Source organism: Amblyomma mixtum, chromosome 7, assembly GCF_055824585.1.
Source record: "Amblyomma mixtum isolate Tamu chromosome 7, ASM5582458v1, whole genome shotgun sequence".
Lineage (NCBI taxonomy): Eukaryota > Metazoa > Arthropoda > Arachnida > Ixodida > Ixodidae > Amblyomma > Amblyomma mixtum.
This window is the reverse complement of record NC_143018.1, coordinates 48,792,061-48,810,658: the sequence shown is the minus strand read 5'-3', so window position 1 is coordinate 48,810,658 and position 18,598 is coordinate 48,792,061. Positions and strand designations below refer to the sequence as shown.

Genomic DNA, 18,598 nt, shown 5'->3' with positions numbered 1-18,598 from the left:
CACTAAAATTTATTACGCACTGCAAATTATTCACTGCACAAGACTTTTTATCCAGCGTCTACACAGAGCTTTGCAAATTTTATTTGGGATTTGTTTTTAGAATCAAAGATCCGTGATAACCTTTTCCGGCCTGTAAGCGCTGGCGGCCTCGGTTTAATACACCTGTGTGTCCGACAGATGGTTTCACGTTTCATCATTTTCCAGGACACTACTCTCACAATAATGAGTGCAGTCCTGCATGTAAATTTATTGCATGTTTTCCCGAGCATCATTGTGTCTTCTAAAGTTTCTGATCGTACGGGCTTGCGGGGATCTATGGATGAGATGTATTTGTGTGTTAGTTTCCTACTTGTTCGTTTTTGCTCTGAGTTTCATTTTTCTGTGTCCAGGAAACGGTTGTGCAAAGATTAATCTGTATGCTCTTTCCTCCACCAATGTATTTATCTGTGTATTTTGTTTAACTGAGACATGATGTACTCAAGACATTACATAAAATCCCCTCGGGCCATGTACAAAACATTTTTGTTTGTTTGGGCTAAACACTGAGATATTACTAGTTAAAACATGGCTATAGAAAAATGGTATTTTCGTGTGTACGGTGAACTGTCGCCTTTGTGATGCTCGTGAAACGATTGAGCACTGTTTCTTTAATTGTAAAGATGCAATACTCTTCTGGGACAGGACGCAACGGACTTTGAAATGAAGACTCAGTTTGACGCCGAATTCTGTATGGTATGTTATTTTTAAATGGATTACAGAGCTTCAGGGAATGCGCGCATGATGGACCGACATTGTGAATCTGTTGTTTCTGCCAAAGATCATTTCTGTAGAATTATTGTACACATAAAAGAATTGTTTGCCCGGACCGAGTATGAAACGGAGTGGCAATCACTCTTAATGCTGTGTTTTTCATTGCCTTTTTTCTAGTTCTTTGTTGCTTTGAAGCGCCGTGTTATGAGGTATTCTGCAGCCTAATTTGCACTCATGTGGTCCCAACTTGAGTTTCGCTTCCATGCGAGAAGTCGCGGAATCTAGAAAGACTTGCGATAGACGGCTCTTAGAGGTAACAGCCTTTTTTATTTGTTATTTACAAATGCTAATTTCCACAAGAAGGGATTTTAGCAGCCTGGAAATACAACAGATCGGTACATAAACGCAGGGAGAAAACAAAGCGAAAACAAAGTATATTGCTTAAATCACAACACAAACAACAACGTTTATCGATAAAACGTCGCACAAAAAAGGCACATTTGAGCTTGCAACGAACTCAACAAACATTAGCAGCAAAAGAATACAAGGAAGGCTGAGTAGCTTCGATATTAAGCTCTTCCATTCAATTACGGCCCCAAGAAGAAACAATATTTAAGAGAATTGTTTTCTCCGCGGAATGGTGTCATCGTTAGCTGGTGCCTCTGCCTTGTGGCATATCTAAAAGAAAATGTAGTGATATCACGGCAGTTATCATTCTAATGTTCATTTAGAAGCTGATACAAGAATTTTTAGTCGTGAAACTTCATTACACTCTGTTAGTGAAGGCAAATTGGCTCGCTTAAAAAGTTCTCCGACTGAGGTGGAAGAGAAGCTATTATAAATGAAGCGAGCCGCCTTTCTGTACGAAGTAATTCCAAATAACAGCTGCGTAAATTAGTACACTATTACCGCGTTATATGCTAGTAAGCGAACAGGGCATATGAACCGTTTTAATTCTCTACTGTTAAAAAATAATTTACTACAGTTATTAGCGGTATCTTTATCAGTGTATACACAGCATTTCAGGTTAGTTATCCACAGGCCAAGGTATTTCTGTTTCGTCACTTCAGAGGAAAAAAAGTATTGTTAGCCGAGTAATTGAACTTCAGCTTATCCTTTTTGTCAGTAATGCACATAACAGTTTTTTCAAGATTTACCGACACCTTCCACTCTTCACATCACCTTCCGAAATGCATTATTTAACAATATAGTATATTACAATACACTCAAGGAAACAGCAGCCCTAAACAGCGTTCTGCACCCCAGTCAATTGAAATAAGCACTCAAGTAAAATCCTTGTGATGGCCAGTGTCAACCGATTTCTAGAATCATGAGCGTAAAGACCTGTGTTTGCGCGGCTACCTAAATTACGAACGAAAGTTGAGAGAGGTTTGAAAGTTCGGCCTGCTAGAATGGCCAAAACACGCTCATACAGTCACTTATTAAGTACCCTGCACGCATTCCAGCGATTTCCCGTACAAACTAGGCAGCCTACCTATTTGCAGGTAACTGAAGCAGCACTACGCTTCAACCTCCAGTGGCCCTCTTTTTCCTGTTTGCTGATAATAACTGCATCAGGATTCTCCCTTACATTTACCAGCCATGTGCCAAATAGAGTGTGTCTGAAAGAGCCATTTTCTCTTATACTCTGTATTACAAGAAGCAGCTCCAAAGATTTTTATTTCTTTAGGAACCCTATCACAACTAAAGTAAGGTTAATTACACTCAGGGCAATATTGATGAGAACTTTTACAAATGGACTCTCGAAAACTTCAGAGACCTTGCCCCAGAACCTGAAATTAAAAGAAAATATTATCACCATTGTTATCACCATTATCATCGTACTCATTTTGTTGTAATTTCGAATTACCCTTTCTCTACATTAATTTTGTCACTTCATTCCTAATCATTCCTTCACTTCAACACTAGCTGAATTGACGGCATTTCTAACATTTCCCTTCTCTTGGCATGCCCTCATTCGCTCTACTATTAAGTGGTTCTTGGTTATCGTCGTTAGCAAACACCAAGCGCGCGTACGTAAACGCCTTTGAGAAACTTCGAGGGAAACTGCCGATAAATTCTGTTCCTAGTAAACATCGATTGTATAATTCTTTCTGGCTATGTGTAGATTCGATCGGATACACGATGTGCATTCGTTGCCTAGAAATTTTAATTACAACGGAGACATTCTTTCCCCCAACCCTTGATTTAGACTCGTTGCCTCAAGACCAAGGACTTCATTATCACCACTGGAAGTTAATGGTGTTATAGCTAGCCTCAGAGATATGTTACCAAAAATATGAATGTCAACGTAGCGACAATTTCATTCTAAAGATGGCCGATGGCGGTGATACCCGTATTCTATTTTATGGCGTTTTCTGGATAATAAACACCGCTTTCTTGTAAAGTAGCCTTTTTATTATTAAATGTCGGCAAATATCTATACAGGCCAACTTAAATATTTCAGTGCCCCAATTATTTAAGGTAGGATTCCGTTAGCTCCAAAATGTTGTGTAAAACTGGCTGAATTTTTTTTCGTGTCTTTTTGCTACGCTCTTTATTCCCTTCTCCCCACTCGCCGTAACACGAAGCTTCCTCTCATTTCTTTATCGTCGAGAGTTTACTAGTTTTTTACGAATAGCTGAATAATTCATGTGTCACGATGTATTTTTTTTTAATTGCGTTAGGTCTCCTTCCGGCGCAAGTGTAAGCCCGGCGAGATATCTTCCACCAAAGCCATCGAAGAGAATTCCCAAGTTTGATCAAATAAAATTGTCTCCAGCAGTTACGGCTCAATAATGTAGCAAGTTCGGTCTGCATGATCATTTAGTGCTGGAGCCGAATATACTGCTGAACCGCTTTCATATTCTCTTCATCACAAACACGTTTCATTCTAAAGCAAGTCCTTGAATCATTCTTAATGTCAGGAATGAAACAATAGTACATCAATTGTATGACGCCATAGTTCTCACTCTCTCGTATTCCGAACACGATTGCCAAATGCTTTGCCAGCGTAAATGCTTTGAAACTACGTGAAATATCACATTTTATCAACAAAACTGCACTAGTCAGTGAAAACGCTCCTGTGTGATTCCTTAGATGTACCACGTCTCTTTTGGACACTAAAGTTGGCGAGCATGAACTATACAAACTAGCTCAGTACGCCATCTGAGTTACTAAAGTGCTTGCTAAGTTATTGCTACCCAGGTGATTTTGATTCACCAAACTGTTTCTCCTTTGAATGCAAAAAGGTAATGCAAAGAAAGAGATAAAATGTGACCTGCTTAACTGCAATACAAGTTATTGTGCTATAAATGAATACATTCTTCACACATAGAAATGAAGATCACTGATCACCGACCTCGGAATAGTATCCAGATTCACGAGGCAAAGAACAGAACATAATGATGTTTGGTGCAGCACAGATAATGAACTTGCATCACCTAGCTTGAACGCCACAAAACTTATTGTAGTATCCGGGGCCCATCAGATAACAATTTTTAAACTTTTAGAGAAAAATTAATTCTAAATAGCCTCATTTAAAAGAACTTATTCCCACCATTGGCGCCGACATGTCGTTTGAGCCACTCACCTCATTCGTGTGGAACTTTTAACATGTACAATATTGATACACTGTTCCCCACTTGCTATACGCTGCAAGACCATACCGCATTACACCCCACCATATAATACCTTACTTCTTTAATTAGTAGGGTGTAGATGTAGTCTAGATAAGAAGGCACAATAGACTCGAAAACTCGCTAAAGCACAGGATGATATAACGAGACACCACCACCCAACCAGCAAAATAAATCGGCCCAGTATTGCAAGTAGATGGTTTAACGGTGGTCTGTTGCAGGACCGGCCATTGTCAGCACATTTCCAATATTGTGCCGATTACCTGGGCTGCTTGGGCATGAGACATTGTTCAGTCTTCTCCTGTTGTCGTATCTTATAACGTTTAAACGAGTCTACAAAGTTTGTTTGTTTTTTAAATGCGCGGAAATCTATGTACACTGTATCTCTTGCATATATGGTCCACCGTGCCGCCTCGAGTGAAGACACTCTCCGCGGTCTCGTGCTCAGCAGTGAACCTCCACAGCTCCTAAGCCAGAGTGGTCGGTCTGTGCTTGTCCCAGTTAGCAAGCCACTAACAGCGAATTCAATGTGAGCGTCTCTGGAAATCATCTCAGAATCTGAAACCCGATGCTCACACCTAAGTTATTTGTGAATGACATCGGTATACAAATAACGAGCAACACTTGAGACCACCGCTTCCCTTACCTTCCTTCTATTTTTTAAGGACGGACTCAGCTGAGGGTGGTTAAAGTTTCATTGTCTGTTAAATGTTACCTATTAAGCGGTTCAGTGTTCCCGTCATACTTCGTTCAGGATATTTTTCTGTAACCCGTCGACACTTTCAAAAACCGTAATTTTTGGGCATCCGGCTTATTTCGCATAGTGTTGGAGGGACCCTTGAACTGCACATGTATCAGGCGGAGAATACGGTGCAAGTCTTCAAAGAAGTGTGTGAACGGCTTACCGTTCCCACTTGGACTTGCCGCAAGCTCCTGTAGGAAAATAAACGAATGCCGAAAAGTCAAATTATTTCCACATTTCTCCCCTGGAAACGACTGTGAAAAAGGCCATGGTGTGCAAAAAAGCTAGTAAATAATGAAATCGTGACGTTTAGGACAACGTTTCTAGGATCTAACATCTAATGGCCTTGCGGGCTGAAATCTACGCTGTCATGTGCTCTACAACAGATTCAAATCATTTAGCCCTGATGCCGGGTACTAGTCGGATTCACCAGTTAGGTATGTGTGGCGCAAAAGTTCTGATCAGATGGAGACCCTACACTGCAGTAAGCTCACGTGACAAGAAGATTGCAATTAAAAGACGAGGCTAAACAACACATGCAGCAAAGGGAATTCGACTGTAAGAGTTCACCATGAATGGGAGGGCCTGGCTCCACAAAGTAGCTAGGAATTGAAAGCTGGTCATCACGTATATATGCACTGTATTCTCCCAGCGTGCTGCAACATCGCGAACGTGCGGAATTTCACAGAAAGGTGAACCTTTTCTACTTTATTTCACTGAAGGAACTTTAAGCAGCCCGAAATAAAACTAGAATTGCCAAATATAGGCCATCCTCGTAGCAAAGTGTTCAGGCCGACATATGTCCTCCCGATTGTTGTCCAGGCGCCTCTAATAGGATGGGGGACAAAACGTTTTCGATATATAAGACGATCTTTTTGTTTTTTTCTAGACTGTAGTTGAAAACTATTTTGGAATGTTATACGCTAAGTGGGTAACTATTTATAAAAATAAAAACTTGTACTTCTTCCACCAAACTATGAGTGATCCGTATTGAATGAGAAATTTTTGTTCTTTTTAAGTTGTAGGTGTCTACACTTTCGACACCGAGTCTTTGGTGGGTTTCAGCGGCCCTCCCCATAGCCGGCGCACAGCATAATAGCCTGGAATTCACAGAGGGCGTTGGCGTTCCATAAGGCTTCCCACAAGCTACTTGGAACGCATTGATTCGGCCCGTTATCTGAGCGAAAAGAAGAACCGTCGGGATTTAAGATCCCATTATCATCTTATACTTCTCTTCCTTGTGTGCATTTCTGCACTGTATCCGCCAGCACTTGTACTGGCATTCGCCAGTACATGGCCAATTCGACGGGTGATCAGTACATACGCGTGGCATGAAATTAAATTCCTTCACCTAAATTCGTCACCTGTGAGCCTGTTTGGATAGGAAATCTTTCCTTTGGCATGCACAAATCAGTCACAGGCTCTAGCACGCACAAAAGTACGTTTAGCACCTGTATAATTCAAGACTTCTGCGCTACTGCTGCAGGGCAATACTATCTTAAGCGCCATGCATGTTTCCTCACTCTTGCATGCTATAGAATTAATCTCAACATTTAAGCATCTATCAAATCAAACCATTAAGGTTATTCGATACACTTACCGAATTCTTTCATAAGTATTCGTGCCGTAACGACCGGCATCCCTTCACGAAGGAGGTCTTCAATTGTGATGTTTGAAAAGTGCTCTGTAGCCTTCACGCCTAGAGTTCTCAGCACCGCCATGGTTCTGCGCAGATCTTCGTCGCCATAGATGAGGTTTTTTTCCAGGACTTCGCTTATCTTTCTGGCCAGTTCCCTGCGCAAAAAACCAAAAAGCACACTTTAACGAGCTTCGATTAACTATTTGTGGGACCCATTGCCGTTAAAATTGGCAAATATTGGAGAAGAGAATTCTCGCTCGAAAAAAGGCACTACACTGGTGTGAGCCTATTGGATGCGGTTTTGTCGAAAAGGGCTGCATGGTAGTGATGCAAAACTATCGGAAAATTGACTATCGATAGTATAGATAGTTTTTTTAAACTATCGATAGTGTAAAAAAACTATCGGTAGTGCTACTATCGATAGACTATCGATAGTAATACTATCGGTTCTACTATCGGTAGTATTACTATCGATAGTAGACTATCGTTAATACTATCGATAGTGTTGCTATCGATGGTACTACTAGCAATAGTACCGCTATCGATAGCAAGACTATCGATAGTGAAACTGTTGATGGTAAGACTGTTGATAGTAACAAGGTTGATACTATGCATTTGTTGGATAGCGATATAACCAAAACATTTCTGATACCTGATTGGTTTGGCGGTCTCATGTGGCTTAATATCCCAAAGAGACTCAAGCTATGAGGGATGCCGTAGTAGAGGTGTCCGGGTAAATTTTGACCAGCTGTGGTTCTTTAACGTGCACTGGGACAGTTCGAAAAAATACCTGGAACTGCATCCGATGAAAGAGCAAGCACTGGGACAGTTCGGAAAAGTACCTGGAACTGCATCCGATGAGAAAACAAATAGCCCAAGTTGTGCTGGCTTTCTGACGTAACCACTGCATAAATGTGTTTCTCACACATGCTTCGCAACTAGGACATTCGCACGCTAGCATTTTATCCAGCAGCTTTACGTAGGGAACGTCTACAGAGCTCAGTGACGCGTAAGCAGCGAAAACGGCCGAGTCCTGTCAGTTACTCACACCATCAGCTCCATAGCACACACTCGGGAAACCAAGTTTAGGATGCACTTGGTATGCGTAGTTTATTTGATAGCATCGATAGCACTATATATAACAAGTAGTATCGATACGCCTATACATAATATTATCAATAGACCTATCGATAGTACTATCGATGGTACTATCGATAGCGCTCTATCGATAGTACTATCGACAGTCTTTTTTACCATCGATAGTTCGATAGTGACTCAACTATCGATAGTATCGATAGTACTATCGATAGTTTTGCATCACTACTGCATGGGTATTCTTCGTTGCACGTGAGTAATTTGTGGCGAAATGGTCTGGATGAACTTGTTCTTCCGAAGTTCATCTCAAGGGCAGAGGAGGGGTAGGGCCTATGCTCCTGGTGTATTTTGATGGTTTGGTTTATGGGGTTTAACGTCCCAAAGCGACTGAGGCTATGAGAGACGCCGTAGTGAAGGGCTCCGGAAATTTCGACCACCTGGGGTTCTTTAACGTGCACTGACATCGCACAGTACACGGGCCTCTAGAATTTCTCCTCCAAAGAAATTCCAGCCGCCGCGGCCGGGATCGAACCCGCGTCTTTCGGGTCAGCAGCCGAGCACCATAGCCACTGAGCCACCGCGGCGGCTGGTGTATTTTGAGGCAACTGCAATGCCAGTTCCCTCAGCAACTCCGGAACGCAGCTCAAACGTGTTCGCTTCATTTTATATAATTTTTTCCTCTAACCTACCTAGAATGACTGTTTTGCAGTAAATATTTAGTTTTGCTACATATTATTCGACACAATCACTTTTTTCTTTTCTGCTCATTAAGCAAGGCAAAATCTAATTTAAATAGAAAGCTACCACGCAGATGACTGCCATATTCGTTCAGAAGTTTTTCATCCCTGTGCAGATAAAGTTGAAAAAATATCAGCGCGCAGTCCTTCCTTATTTTTCTGATAGCGAAGTGAAACAAAAAATTACATCTTGATATTCGAGCTTACAGACAGTAAGTGCTGGAACTTCAACGTAATTAAAGCGAGCACGTGCGCGCGCGCGAGAGAGAGAGAGACTCTTTAATGAAAAACAGAGAATTTAGCCGGCGTTTCAATATCGCTGGCATACTACTCTGCGTAGGGAGCGCGAAAGCCGGGGACCTTAAAGGGCAACTGCAGCACTTTTTTGAGAATGTCGCGATATTCAAGGATTCAAATCTATATAGGCTGTAGGTAAAGCATTCCAAGTGTTTTTGCGCTAGCATTTAATATAGTGACGTAATCTTCGATTGAATTTTGCGCTTCTTCTCAATGCACCGGAGGACTGCGGGGAAGTTATGCATGACGTCACGGAAGGCATCATTTCAAATTACCGCTGTCGTCAGCCACACCCTGCCCTGACTCGTTAGAGGCTGCCGAACTCCTCTCGGCAGGGTTCGCCTTCGGTGGCGTGGGTGTTCTTCCTTCAAAGCAGGCATTTGTGCGTTGGAACTGTACCAATACCTTCGATGACGTCATCATGCGCCCCCCACTTGGCGTTGTGCGTTGCGGAGAAGCTTGAAGGGCGTCCGGATTTTAATAGATTTTTACTTCACTATTTCAAGTGCTAGCCCAAAAAGACTTCGCATGCTTCACCTTCCAGTTTCACACGTTCGACCCTCTTATGCTCGTTAAATTCTAAAACCTATGCAGTTTCCCTTTAAGCGTCGCCTTATAGGCTGTAGTGGGTTAATGCTTATGTACAACATTCTCGAACAAAATTTTTGAGAATGCTAAAATTGTAGATACACTTATGGAAGTATTGAAAGTAACGATCCATTTTTCTCTTACGTAGCAAAATCTTTCTATTAAAGTGTTTCCATCGATCGCATCAAACAGTTAAGACTGCCATAGAAAACCATAGGGAAGGCTTTTGACGATAGGAAAAACGTTAAAATAAATAAATGCAAGTCTGCCGTAGGGTTATCAGTGCATATATTGATTGCTATAGTGAAATCTTACATTATATGAAAAATTGCGTTGAGAATGGGTTTGCCGCTCAAAATTGCTTTTGTACAGAATTGTTGGGTATGATGCAGAATTCCTCATTCTCTAATTAGCATTCATACATCGTCGGGAGTCATCCTACTATAAAACCCATGCAATGCAGTACCGCACTCTTTCTGTAAAAGCCAGCGGCCGGGTTTTTGTGACCCATGTGGCTCTTCCCGAGCAAGCTCTCGCGACCAACCATTAATTTAAATGGCACCTGCCACAGTGGTCAGTTGGCTCACAATCCGCTTGGCAGGTTGTGAATACGACACAAGGTCACAAGACAAGAACACAAGACAGGAGATTATTATGGCGAAAGCCTTTAATGCCTCATACTGTCGTTAGCAGCCGTGTCAGCAGCCGTGTCAGCAGCCGTGTCAGCAGCCGTGTCGGCAGTCGTGTCGACAGCCGAGTCGGCAGCCGTGTCGACAGCCGTGTCGGCAGATGTGTCCGCGTTTTGACGGGTGTCCACCGAGGTATGCGAGAAAGTTACTGCGTAATTTCCTTTCCTAAAATACAATTTTCAGTTTCTTCATTGCGGCCCCTCTTTCTCTTTCTTCGTTCACTCCCACTTCCTCCCTTCATGTGCGGTGTGCTTCGGGGGTCCACCGAGATGACAGAGAATTGCTGCGCCATTCCCTTTCCTCAAAAAGCGTTGCGCATAGCGCCGAACGGGTGGTGGCGGTCTTCCCTTCCTGTACGGTTCGGTTCGGGTGTCCACCGAGAGGACAGAGAATTACGGTGCCATTTCCTTTCCTCAAAAACCTTTGCGTTCAAAGGGCAACGCATCGCGCCGAACGGGTGGTGGCGGTCTTCCCTTCCTGTACGGTCCGGTTCGGGTGTCCACCGAGAGGACAGAGAATTACGGTGCCATTTCCTTTCCTCAAAAAGCGTTGCGTTCAAAGGGCAACGCATCGCGCCGAACGGGTGGTGGCGGTCTTCCCTTCCTGTACGGTCCGGTTCGGGTGTCCACCGAGAGGACAGAGAATTACGGTGCCATTTCCTTTCCTCAAAAAGCGTTGCGTTCAAAGGGCAACGTATCGCGCCGAACGGGTGGTGGCGTTCCGTGGACTGCCTGGCAGCGCTACAACACGCTGTCACGTTCCACTCCTAAAGGCGAAGCTCAAGCGTCGTTAATTAGCAGTTAATTAGTATTTAGTCATTAATTAGTAATTAGCCACGAATTAGCAATTTGTCATTACTTCGTCACCAATTATGTGTGACGTCATCCAGTGTTGACGTCACCACTGACACACAGGCAAAGTGGTGCGGAAAATGCTTTCACCTCTACGCACTTTAGGTGTGAGGCCACCTTTTTCAAAATTTTTTAAAATTTTGACCACTAAATTTTTATTTCACATTTACCTTATAAAGCACCACTTTATATGATATTCAAAAGCAAATAAGAGTGAAAAAAGCCATGCTGGCAATTATTATTCACAAAAAATTGCCCAAACATGGCTGTTATGCAAACACTCATAACTAGTGAATGAAGAGCAGGAATTGTAAACTTTTCGCCACAGAGTTAGCCAACTAACCATCCTGTGCAACCAACTAGGATCTTTGCCATCTGATAGTTGAGAAAAAAGTTATAGCAAAAATGCTAAAGAAAACAAAAAAATGTGTCATTTCTGCCTACCTTCCTTGGCATAAAACATGATTATATCAAAACTCTCCATTCGATTTCATTTATCCTAGTTCATTGCACAGGCTAGTAACAAAGGAACTAGCGTGCAAAGTTTCATTGAAAAAAATTTACCGACGATTACGTTACTTCCTAATGCGAAATTTGAGCGCAGCAAATAAGCTGTTTCACCTTTTCGATACATTGAGGCAAAGAAATCGAGCAACACATGTATGCGCTATCACAGAATTTTTTTTTTATTTTTCACACGTATTCCTTTAACAAAGACTCCACTAACAGTTCTTGACAGTCATGAAGGAAGCTTTGTGGTCGGAGAAATAGACTGATATATGTTCGACTTGGTACACCAATGCTTCATTCTCAAAGACGAGATCTATACAAGTGCCTCGCGAGGTTGTCACAGCCGTGGGACGCGTTACGAGCGAGAGGAACGGGATGTTCTCCCGCATAAGTGTTAGGAAATTGCTGTTTGTCTTTATGTCAACATTTAAGTCCCCCACTACTAACATCGGTGTGGATCGATGGACGGTTAATGCGAGTTGCAGGAAGTGCACGACGTCTTTCGTGAGTGTGGTAGGGGCGAAGTAGGCAGCTACTACCAGCAAGCCGTTGGGCAACTTTGCGGCGCACAGTTCGCCAACTTCATGTGACGTGCCAAACATTTCTACTGGTATTGCAGAGAGACCTGTGCGCAAGTAGATAGCGACTCCCGCCGCTCTGTTGTGGTCTCTGCGAGCACCACAGCAGTATAGGAAATCTATGATTTCGAGAGGCTCTTCGGGATCCATCCAGGTTTCAGCAAAGCAAAGTACAGAGGAATGGCGCAGAATGTGATAGTGGTGTACGTCCTTGGCATGTGCGGCAAGGGAGCGTACGTTAAGAGCGGAGATCAACAAGTAGTGCGGCTGTTCAGTCATGGCGAGGCACTTGGCGGTGATGGTGTCAAGTTTGTGGGACTGCAACCGACGAAATTCATCGGCTAGCTTTCTGTCCGGATTGGCTTTTTCGTGGTAGAATGTGAAGTCGTTGTCAACATTGGTCAGGTAGAGTCCGTTGATGTCTGTAGCGCGACTCAGTGCCACGTATACCAACTTCTGTGGATGATTCTTGGCGTAGGAGTACACGACTTCATCATATGTGCCACCCTGGTATTTATGAATGGTAATTGCGCTCGCCTGCACAACGGGAAGCTGGCATCTTCTTACCGATACCTTCGTCTTCTTATCGATAACGCAGGTGACGGTACGCCTTTCAATCGGTATCCAGTTCGGTTGAATGTTTCTGTTGAGCTTGCGTAACTGGTGTGATTTTGCGGCCGCTACGGTTCCGATCGCAAGTTTGGAGCCAAGCTCCCCGAACTGCAAACATATGCGTAGCGGTTTCCCATGGGTGTCGTTTTCGATGAATTTCAGTGTTCCCACCGATCCATTAACAAGGCCATCGGAAACATCCACGTTGAGGGTGATCATGTAAGGCTTGCCAATGCACAGCATTATATTTGCTGGCAAATTTCCTATTTCGGCCTTGGGTAACGTTTCGACCTTACGCATGGCCTCTGTTTGCTCTTGCATAGACCTACACCCAACGATTGTATCCTGTGCCGTGCATGGTACAGCATTATCCTGTGCTACTATGGCCTTTGTTGTGTTGTAGTAATCAGATTACTTGTTGGAGTAGAACAAGCGTATGCCACCGGGGAAAGAAGCTTCTGCTTCCTGCTGTGGAACGAACCGACTCTCGATGAGTGAGATTTCCTCGGGGTCTAATGCGACACCATCTCCAATTTTGGAAAGCAACGTGGAGAACCTGAGATTGTTTTGTCGTACCACTTTAATGACTGCAAAGTAGGCGAGATCGTGCCACGCGATTTCTGTGTTAAACACGTCGTCTGTTTTGACGCGCTTGAACACCTCAGCTGCACGAACGGGGGGAAGCTGACGCAGGTCCCCACAGAGAATGACGTCCAACCCTCCGAAGGGCTGCAGATATTTGCAGGTGATGGAGCGGAGCCGCGAGTCGATTCTGTGAAGTATATCAGCAGACATCATGCTAACTTCGTCGATAATCACGCATCTGACATTCCTGAAAGCATAGCGGAAGGTGTTCAACTCGTTGTCCCTGAGTCCGCTGTCTCTCTTGAGGCTAAGCTTGAACGCTGCGTGCACAGTTACTCCGCCTAGTGCCACCGCCGCAGTTGAGTTGCCGGGCTGCGGCTCAGGGACCCATCGCGCACGCACCCCGAAGCCGGTAGCCTGGCCCCCTTGGTTTTGTGTGTGTGTTGGCTGTTTTTCGGGTCTCCTCGAGAGGCCGCCATCCCGGCGCCGCCGAAATGGGTTTGTTTTGAGACAAACGCGGCAGAGGGCGGCAACGACGGTTAACCGACAGTGAGGAGGCCCGGCCTTGCAAGGTTGCGTTCGGGCCGCAAGACGCGGCCGATGCGCGGACCCCTGGGGCTTCGAGAGGGGGTCGCGTGCAAATTTATTGCTTTCTACAGCAGACCGCGTGACAGACGGGATGCCCCAAAGGCGAGCGGCGAAGGGGGGAGCGCGACCAGGGCAGTGCGCGCGGTTCGGGCAGAGTGTTTGACTTCCCTGTGCCGCCGCTGGTGTTTTTGTGTGTTTGTATGGGTCGGTGCTGTAACCAAGCGGAAATGCGTAACGTCTTCGTGGAATTCGCGCGGTGCTCGCGTAAACAACAACCCCGTGAGCACTGGCGTGCTATTGGCTCCTTTAGTTTGAACAAAATTCTCCTGATTGGCTCTGACAAGCGCATTTCCTATTGGTTACAAAAACGGTCCCCAGAATGCTGTGAAAGTGCATTTAAGGGCGAGTTTTTGGCGCGAAACAGGAGAGGGAGATCTGACTGGGGGCTCGGGGAGAGATCGGACCGGGGGAGATCGGGCCAGGGGGTCTTGGAGGTCGGAGCTCGAGAGAGTCCGCAGAGACCGGCCGGCACCGGATGAGAGGCCGGGCGAGGTCTGAGAGAGTTCGGAGGGAAGTCGCTGGTGAGCGATCGTGAATAAACCACATAGTCCCGAAGAAGTGTCCTGTCTGTTCCGCAACGTGTCGCCGGATCACCGAACCATTAGAAGGCTACAAGATGAACACCATCTCATCAAGACATCAACAAAAATAACTGGCGCAGTCGACAGGATGATTCCGGCGGCTTTCTGCGGAGCGGACACGGGCACAATTGGACACCAGCGGAGAGCAACGCCTTGGTGAGAGCCCCATCGCTGCGGCTGATCACCGCGACACCTGGGCGCCCGTTGCGGAGGAGGTAAGCGGGCTGCTGTTGAGAGACCCTGGAGGCTGTTTGGAGCGAAGAGAGGCGACATCCTGGTGCGAGACCTCTGGAGCTGTCGGAGGCGAAGAGGGGACGGAAGCTGAGAAGTGTCCTTGGATGAAGAGCGATGCAACTCTGTGGAGCGACGATTAGGCAACGAGAGGCCTACGAGCAAGAGAGTGCTGCAGCCGTTGGAAAGGACGAGGCGGCATCTGAGTGAGAAGACTAGGAGGAAGCCGCAGAAGCCATGGACACCGACACGACGGTAGAGTGAGTCCCCCTCCCCATTTTGCTTGCCTCCGTAGCGCTCGAGCCGCAGGGTTAGTGAGTAGCAGGTGTGATGGCCGCGCTGAGGTGTTCGAGTGGGCATTGTGCCAGTCGCACGTTGGGGCCCAGGCGAGGCAGTTATCTAGAAAATCAGCTAGACGATGTGAGTTTGGAGTCTCTCGAGCTCGAACTCGCAAGAGCTAAAGAAAAGTACAGGGAGATGACAGGATCTCTCCACAAAGAGCGAAGTGCGGAGAAGGTGGTGGTACTGCCGGTGCGAACTGAGAGCCGATCACCCCCTTCAGGCAGAAAAGAAGCCAGGCAGGAGCAGAGCGATGCTTCAGATGAACGGGCAAGTTGCGACGGCATGAAGCCGGTCGAACCCGTTAGCGTGCCAATGGAATGGCAGGTGAGGGCATCGCTGAGGTGTTCGAGTGGGCATTACGAGAGGCGCGCATTTGGGTCCAGGCGGGATGGTTGTCTCAGAAATGAACTGGACGATGTGAGTCTGGAGTCTCTCGAGCGCCAGCTCGCCATGGCCAAAGAAAAGTACAGGGAAATGCAAGAATCTCTCCAGAAAGAGCGAATTGCGCAGGTCCCGGCAAACAATGCAGAGATCGGAGGCGCTGAGTTGCCGCATATTGCTGAGTTTCCGGATGTGGCTGTGTCGGCAGCCGAGGTTGAAAGAGAACAGCAGTCCTTACGTGCCGGTACTGAGGTGATCCCTGAGAGCGTGCCGGGTGACGTACTGGTTGTTGTCGAAACTGTACAGGTTGCCGACGCGCGGGAGGAAAAGGAAGACATTTGCGTCGAATCGCATGAGCATGCGGATACGGGCGAATCGCCAGGCGCGAGTGTCCACTGTGAACAGTCTTTGCGCATCGATGTGGAACCAGTGTGGCAGGGGTGTTGCGCCAATGACGCAGTTCGAACAGCGACCTCAGTGATGGTGGTGTCGACAGAGAAGCAGGTGACGCAGCTGGCTAGCGCTGACTCTGAGACAGGGGACACGGATACAGGCAATGCTACGGCGGAGAGATTGCCGTACGAACGGAGATCAGCTGATGGGGACAGTGTCTGTGTTTTGTACTGTGAGCAGAGCACGGAAACGCGGGGAAAGTTTGCGGCGCACTCCAAATCACGGCGCGATCCTGGCGTGAATTTTCCTGTGCAGTTCGAGGGGCAGGCGTCTGGCGTAAACACGTTACTGCAGTTGAGAGCGCAAAACATTAAGCCCAATGAAAACATGGCTCTGGACATCGTGATGGTGCGTGGCCTGAGTGCACTGGCCGCCGGCGAGGATCGTGAGTCAGATAGACCACGGCGCAAACGGGGTATCGTCTCTGCGCGAACTGCCTGTGCCGCACCGATGTTCCGCCGTAGACGGCAGGTTCGTGTGTTCGACCCGGGAGGACACCGCTGAAATCGTCGGCCGCGCTGGCCAGGGCCACTCCACCGTTAGCTGCCTCGTCATGTCGCAACAGGGAGCCATGCACTTCCTATGCGACTCAGCTGACGTCGGTAGCATGTCGAGATTGAAACAAAAAGCTCGAGTAAGCGCGGATGCAGCAGGTGGAAGTGGAGGATCCAGAGCTGGAAGGACTCAGTGTTGACTATCACTTGGACATGACCGGATGTTGTTTGTGCGGAAGTTTTGTGTCGATTTTGCCTTTTGTGCGTCAGTGATTACAGACATTGTATGAACTGCTCGGAACTGTCGTCGTGTGCATGTTACAGAATGTTTGAGTGGCCTGAAAATGATGTGCCTTGCTTATAACTTTGAATGTATTTGTCATTAGCGCTGCATGGGGAAAGTGTCGTTTTCTTATATTGTCTTCGCTACGTGTGTGAGTGCGCAAGATGTGTCGGGACTGTCGTTAAGGCGCGAGTTTGTCTTGATGGGGCGGTAGCTGTGTGTATTATCGGCGTGCTTTTCTGTATGTTCGGTGTCGTATGTCCCTTCGCACTTTTTTTATTGTAACGTGCTTTGTGTTGTGCGTACAGCAAGTGTACGCACAACATTCTCGGTAAGGAGGAGTTGAGTTGCCGGGCTGCGGCTCAGGGACCCATCGCGCACGCACCCCGAAGCCGGTAGCCTGGCCCCCTTGGTTTTGTGTGTGTGTTGGCTGTTTTTCGGGTCTCCTCGAGAGGCCGCCATCCCGGCGCCGCCGAAATGGGTTTGTTTTGAGACAAACGCGGCAGAGGGCGGCAACGACGGTTAACCGACAGTGAGGAGGCCCGGCCTTGCAAGGTTGCGTTCGGGCCGCAAGACGCGGCCGATGCGCGGACACCTGGGGCTTCGAGAGGGGGTCGCGTGCAAATTTATTGCTTTCGACAGCAGACCGCGTGACAGACGGGATGCCCCAAAGGCGAGCGGCGAAGGGGGGAGCGCGACCAGGGCAGTGCGCGCGGTTCGGGCAGAGTGTTTGACTTCCCTGTGCCGCCGCTGGTGTTTTTGTGTGTTTGTATGGGTCGGTGCTGTAACCAAGCGGAAATGCGTAACGTCTTCGTGGAATTCGCGCGGTGCTCGCGTAAACAACAACCCCGTGAGCACTGGCGTGCTATTGGCTCCTTTAGTTTGAACAAAATTCTCCTGATTGGCTCTGACAAGCGCATTTCCTATTGGTTACAAAAATGGTCCCCAGAATGCTGTGAAAGTGCATTTAAGGGCGAGTTTTTGGCGCGAAACAGGAGAGGGAGATCTGACTGGGGGCTCGGGGAGAGATCGGACCGGGGGAGATCGGGCCAGGGGGTCTTGGAGGTCGGAGCTCGAGATAGTCCGCAGAGACCGGCCGGCACCGGGTGAGAGGCCGGGCGAGGTCTGAGAGAGTTCGGAGGGAAGTCGCTGGTGAGCGATCGTGAATAAACCACATAGTCCCGAAGAAGTGTCCTGTCTGTTCCGCAACGTGTCGCCGGATCACCGAACCATTAGAAGACATCAAGATCAACACCATCGATCTGAGTGATCATCCAACATCCATCGATCATCACCTAAATTAACTGCCGCCTTTCCTGTTGTAGCGCAAGCCACATATGCGTTTAGATTGTATGGGCCAGCAGGGTTACAGTACCTGTTGTAGAGGTCCATGATCAGGCGCAGTACAAATGTTTTGCCGCATCCAGCCACTCCCGTGAAGAATATTTGCACTGGTGGAGAGTTCGGAGTTGTCAGTCGGTGTAGGACTTCTCAGACGATCTCGTACTGCTCATCATTTGTCTTCCGCATGGTGTCCAGGTACTGATCTCTGCTCATGACGTCTTGGCGCGTGCACACGGCGGGGCATTGTTTAAACGGGGCATTGGACTCGACTGCACCAATGTCTAGGAGATCAGAGTCGTCGTTCTCCATGGCTGCCGGGTGCACGGTCACATCGGAAATCTCAGAAGCCGTCTCCCGTTCCTCGTTATGTGGTCGTATCAGGGAATTACAAACCGCACGGAGGTCTTCAATATTTACATCACTCTGATAGCGTGATTTGTGCTCCCGATTGACGTCAGTGTTTTCCTCGTATAGCCGCTCGAAACAATTTTGGTCTAAGATGTCCACCTCCTTACGAAACGGAAAGAAGA

At 46.8% G+C, this 18,598-nt stretch overlaps 2 protein-coding genes across 2 annotated transcripts; both read right to left on the bottom strand.

Annotated features, from left to right (window-relative positions):
• Positions 1-1,993: 1,993 nt before the first annotated feature.
• Positions 1,994-7,831, bottom strand: LOC149336009 (uncharacterized). Its single transcript, XM_089554059.1, has 5 exons — positions 7,818-7,831; positions 6,731-6,924; positions 5,294-5,321; positions 2,474-2,543; positions 1,994-2,005 (listed from the first exon to the last, which is right to left on the bottom strand). Exons 1-5 carry the CDS (start codon positions 7,829-7,831, stop codon positions 1,994-1,996), a joined length of 318 nt encoding a protein of 105 aa, XP_089410185.1.
• Positions 7,832-11,634: 3,803 nt separating this feature from the next.
• On the bottom strand, positions 11,635-13,130 carry LOC149336008 (uncharacterized). The gene has a single exon (XM_089552511.1). It carries the CDS (start codon positions 13,045-13,047, stop codon positions 11,749-11,751), a length of 1,299 nt encoding a protein of 432 aa, XP_089408637.1. The 5' UTR covers positions 13,048-13,130; the 3' UTR covers positions 11,635-11,748.
• Between the last annotated feature and the right edge of the window lie 5,468 nt (positions 13,131-18,598).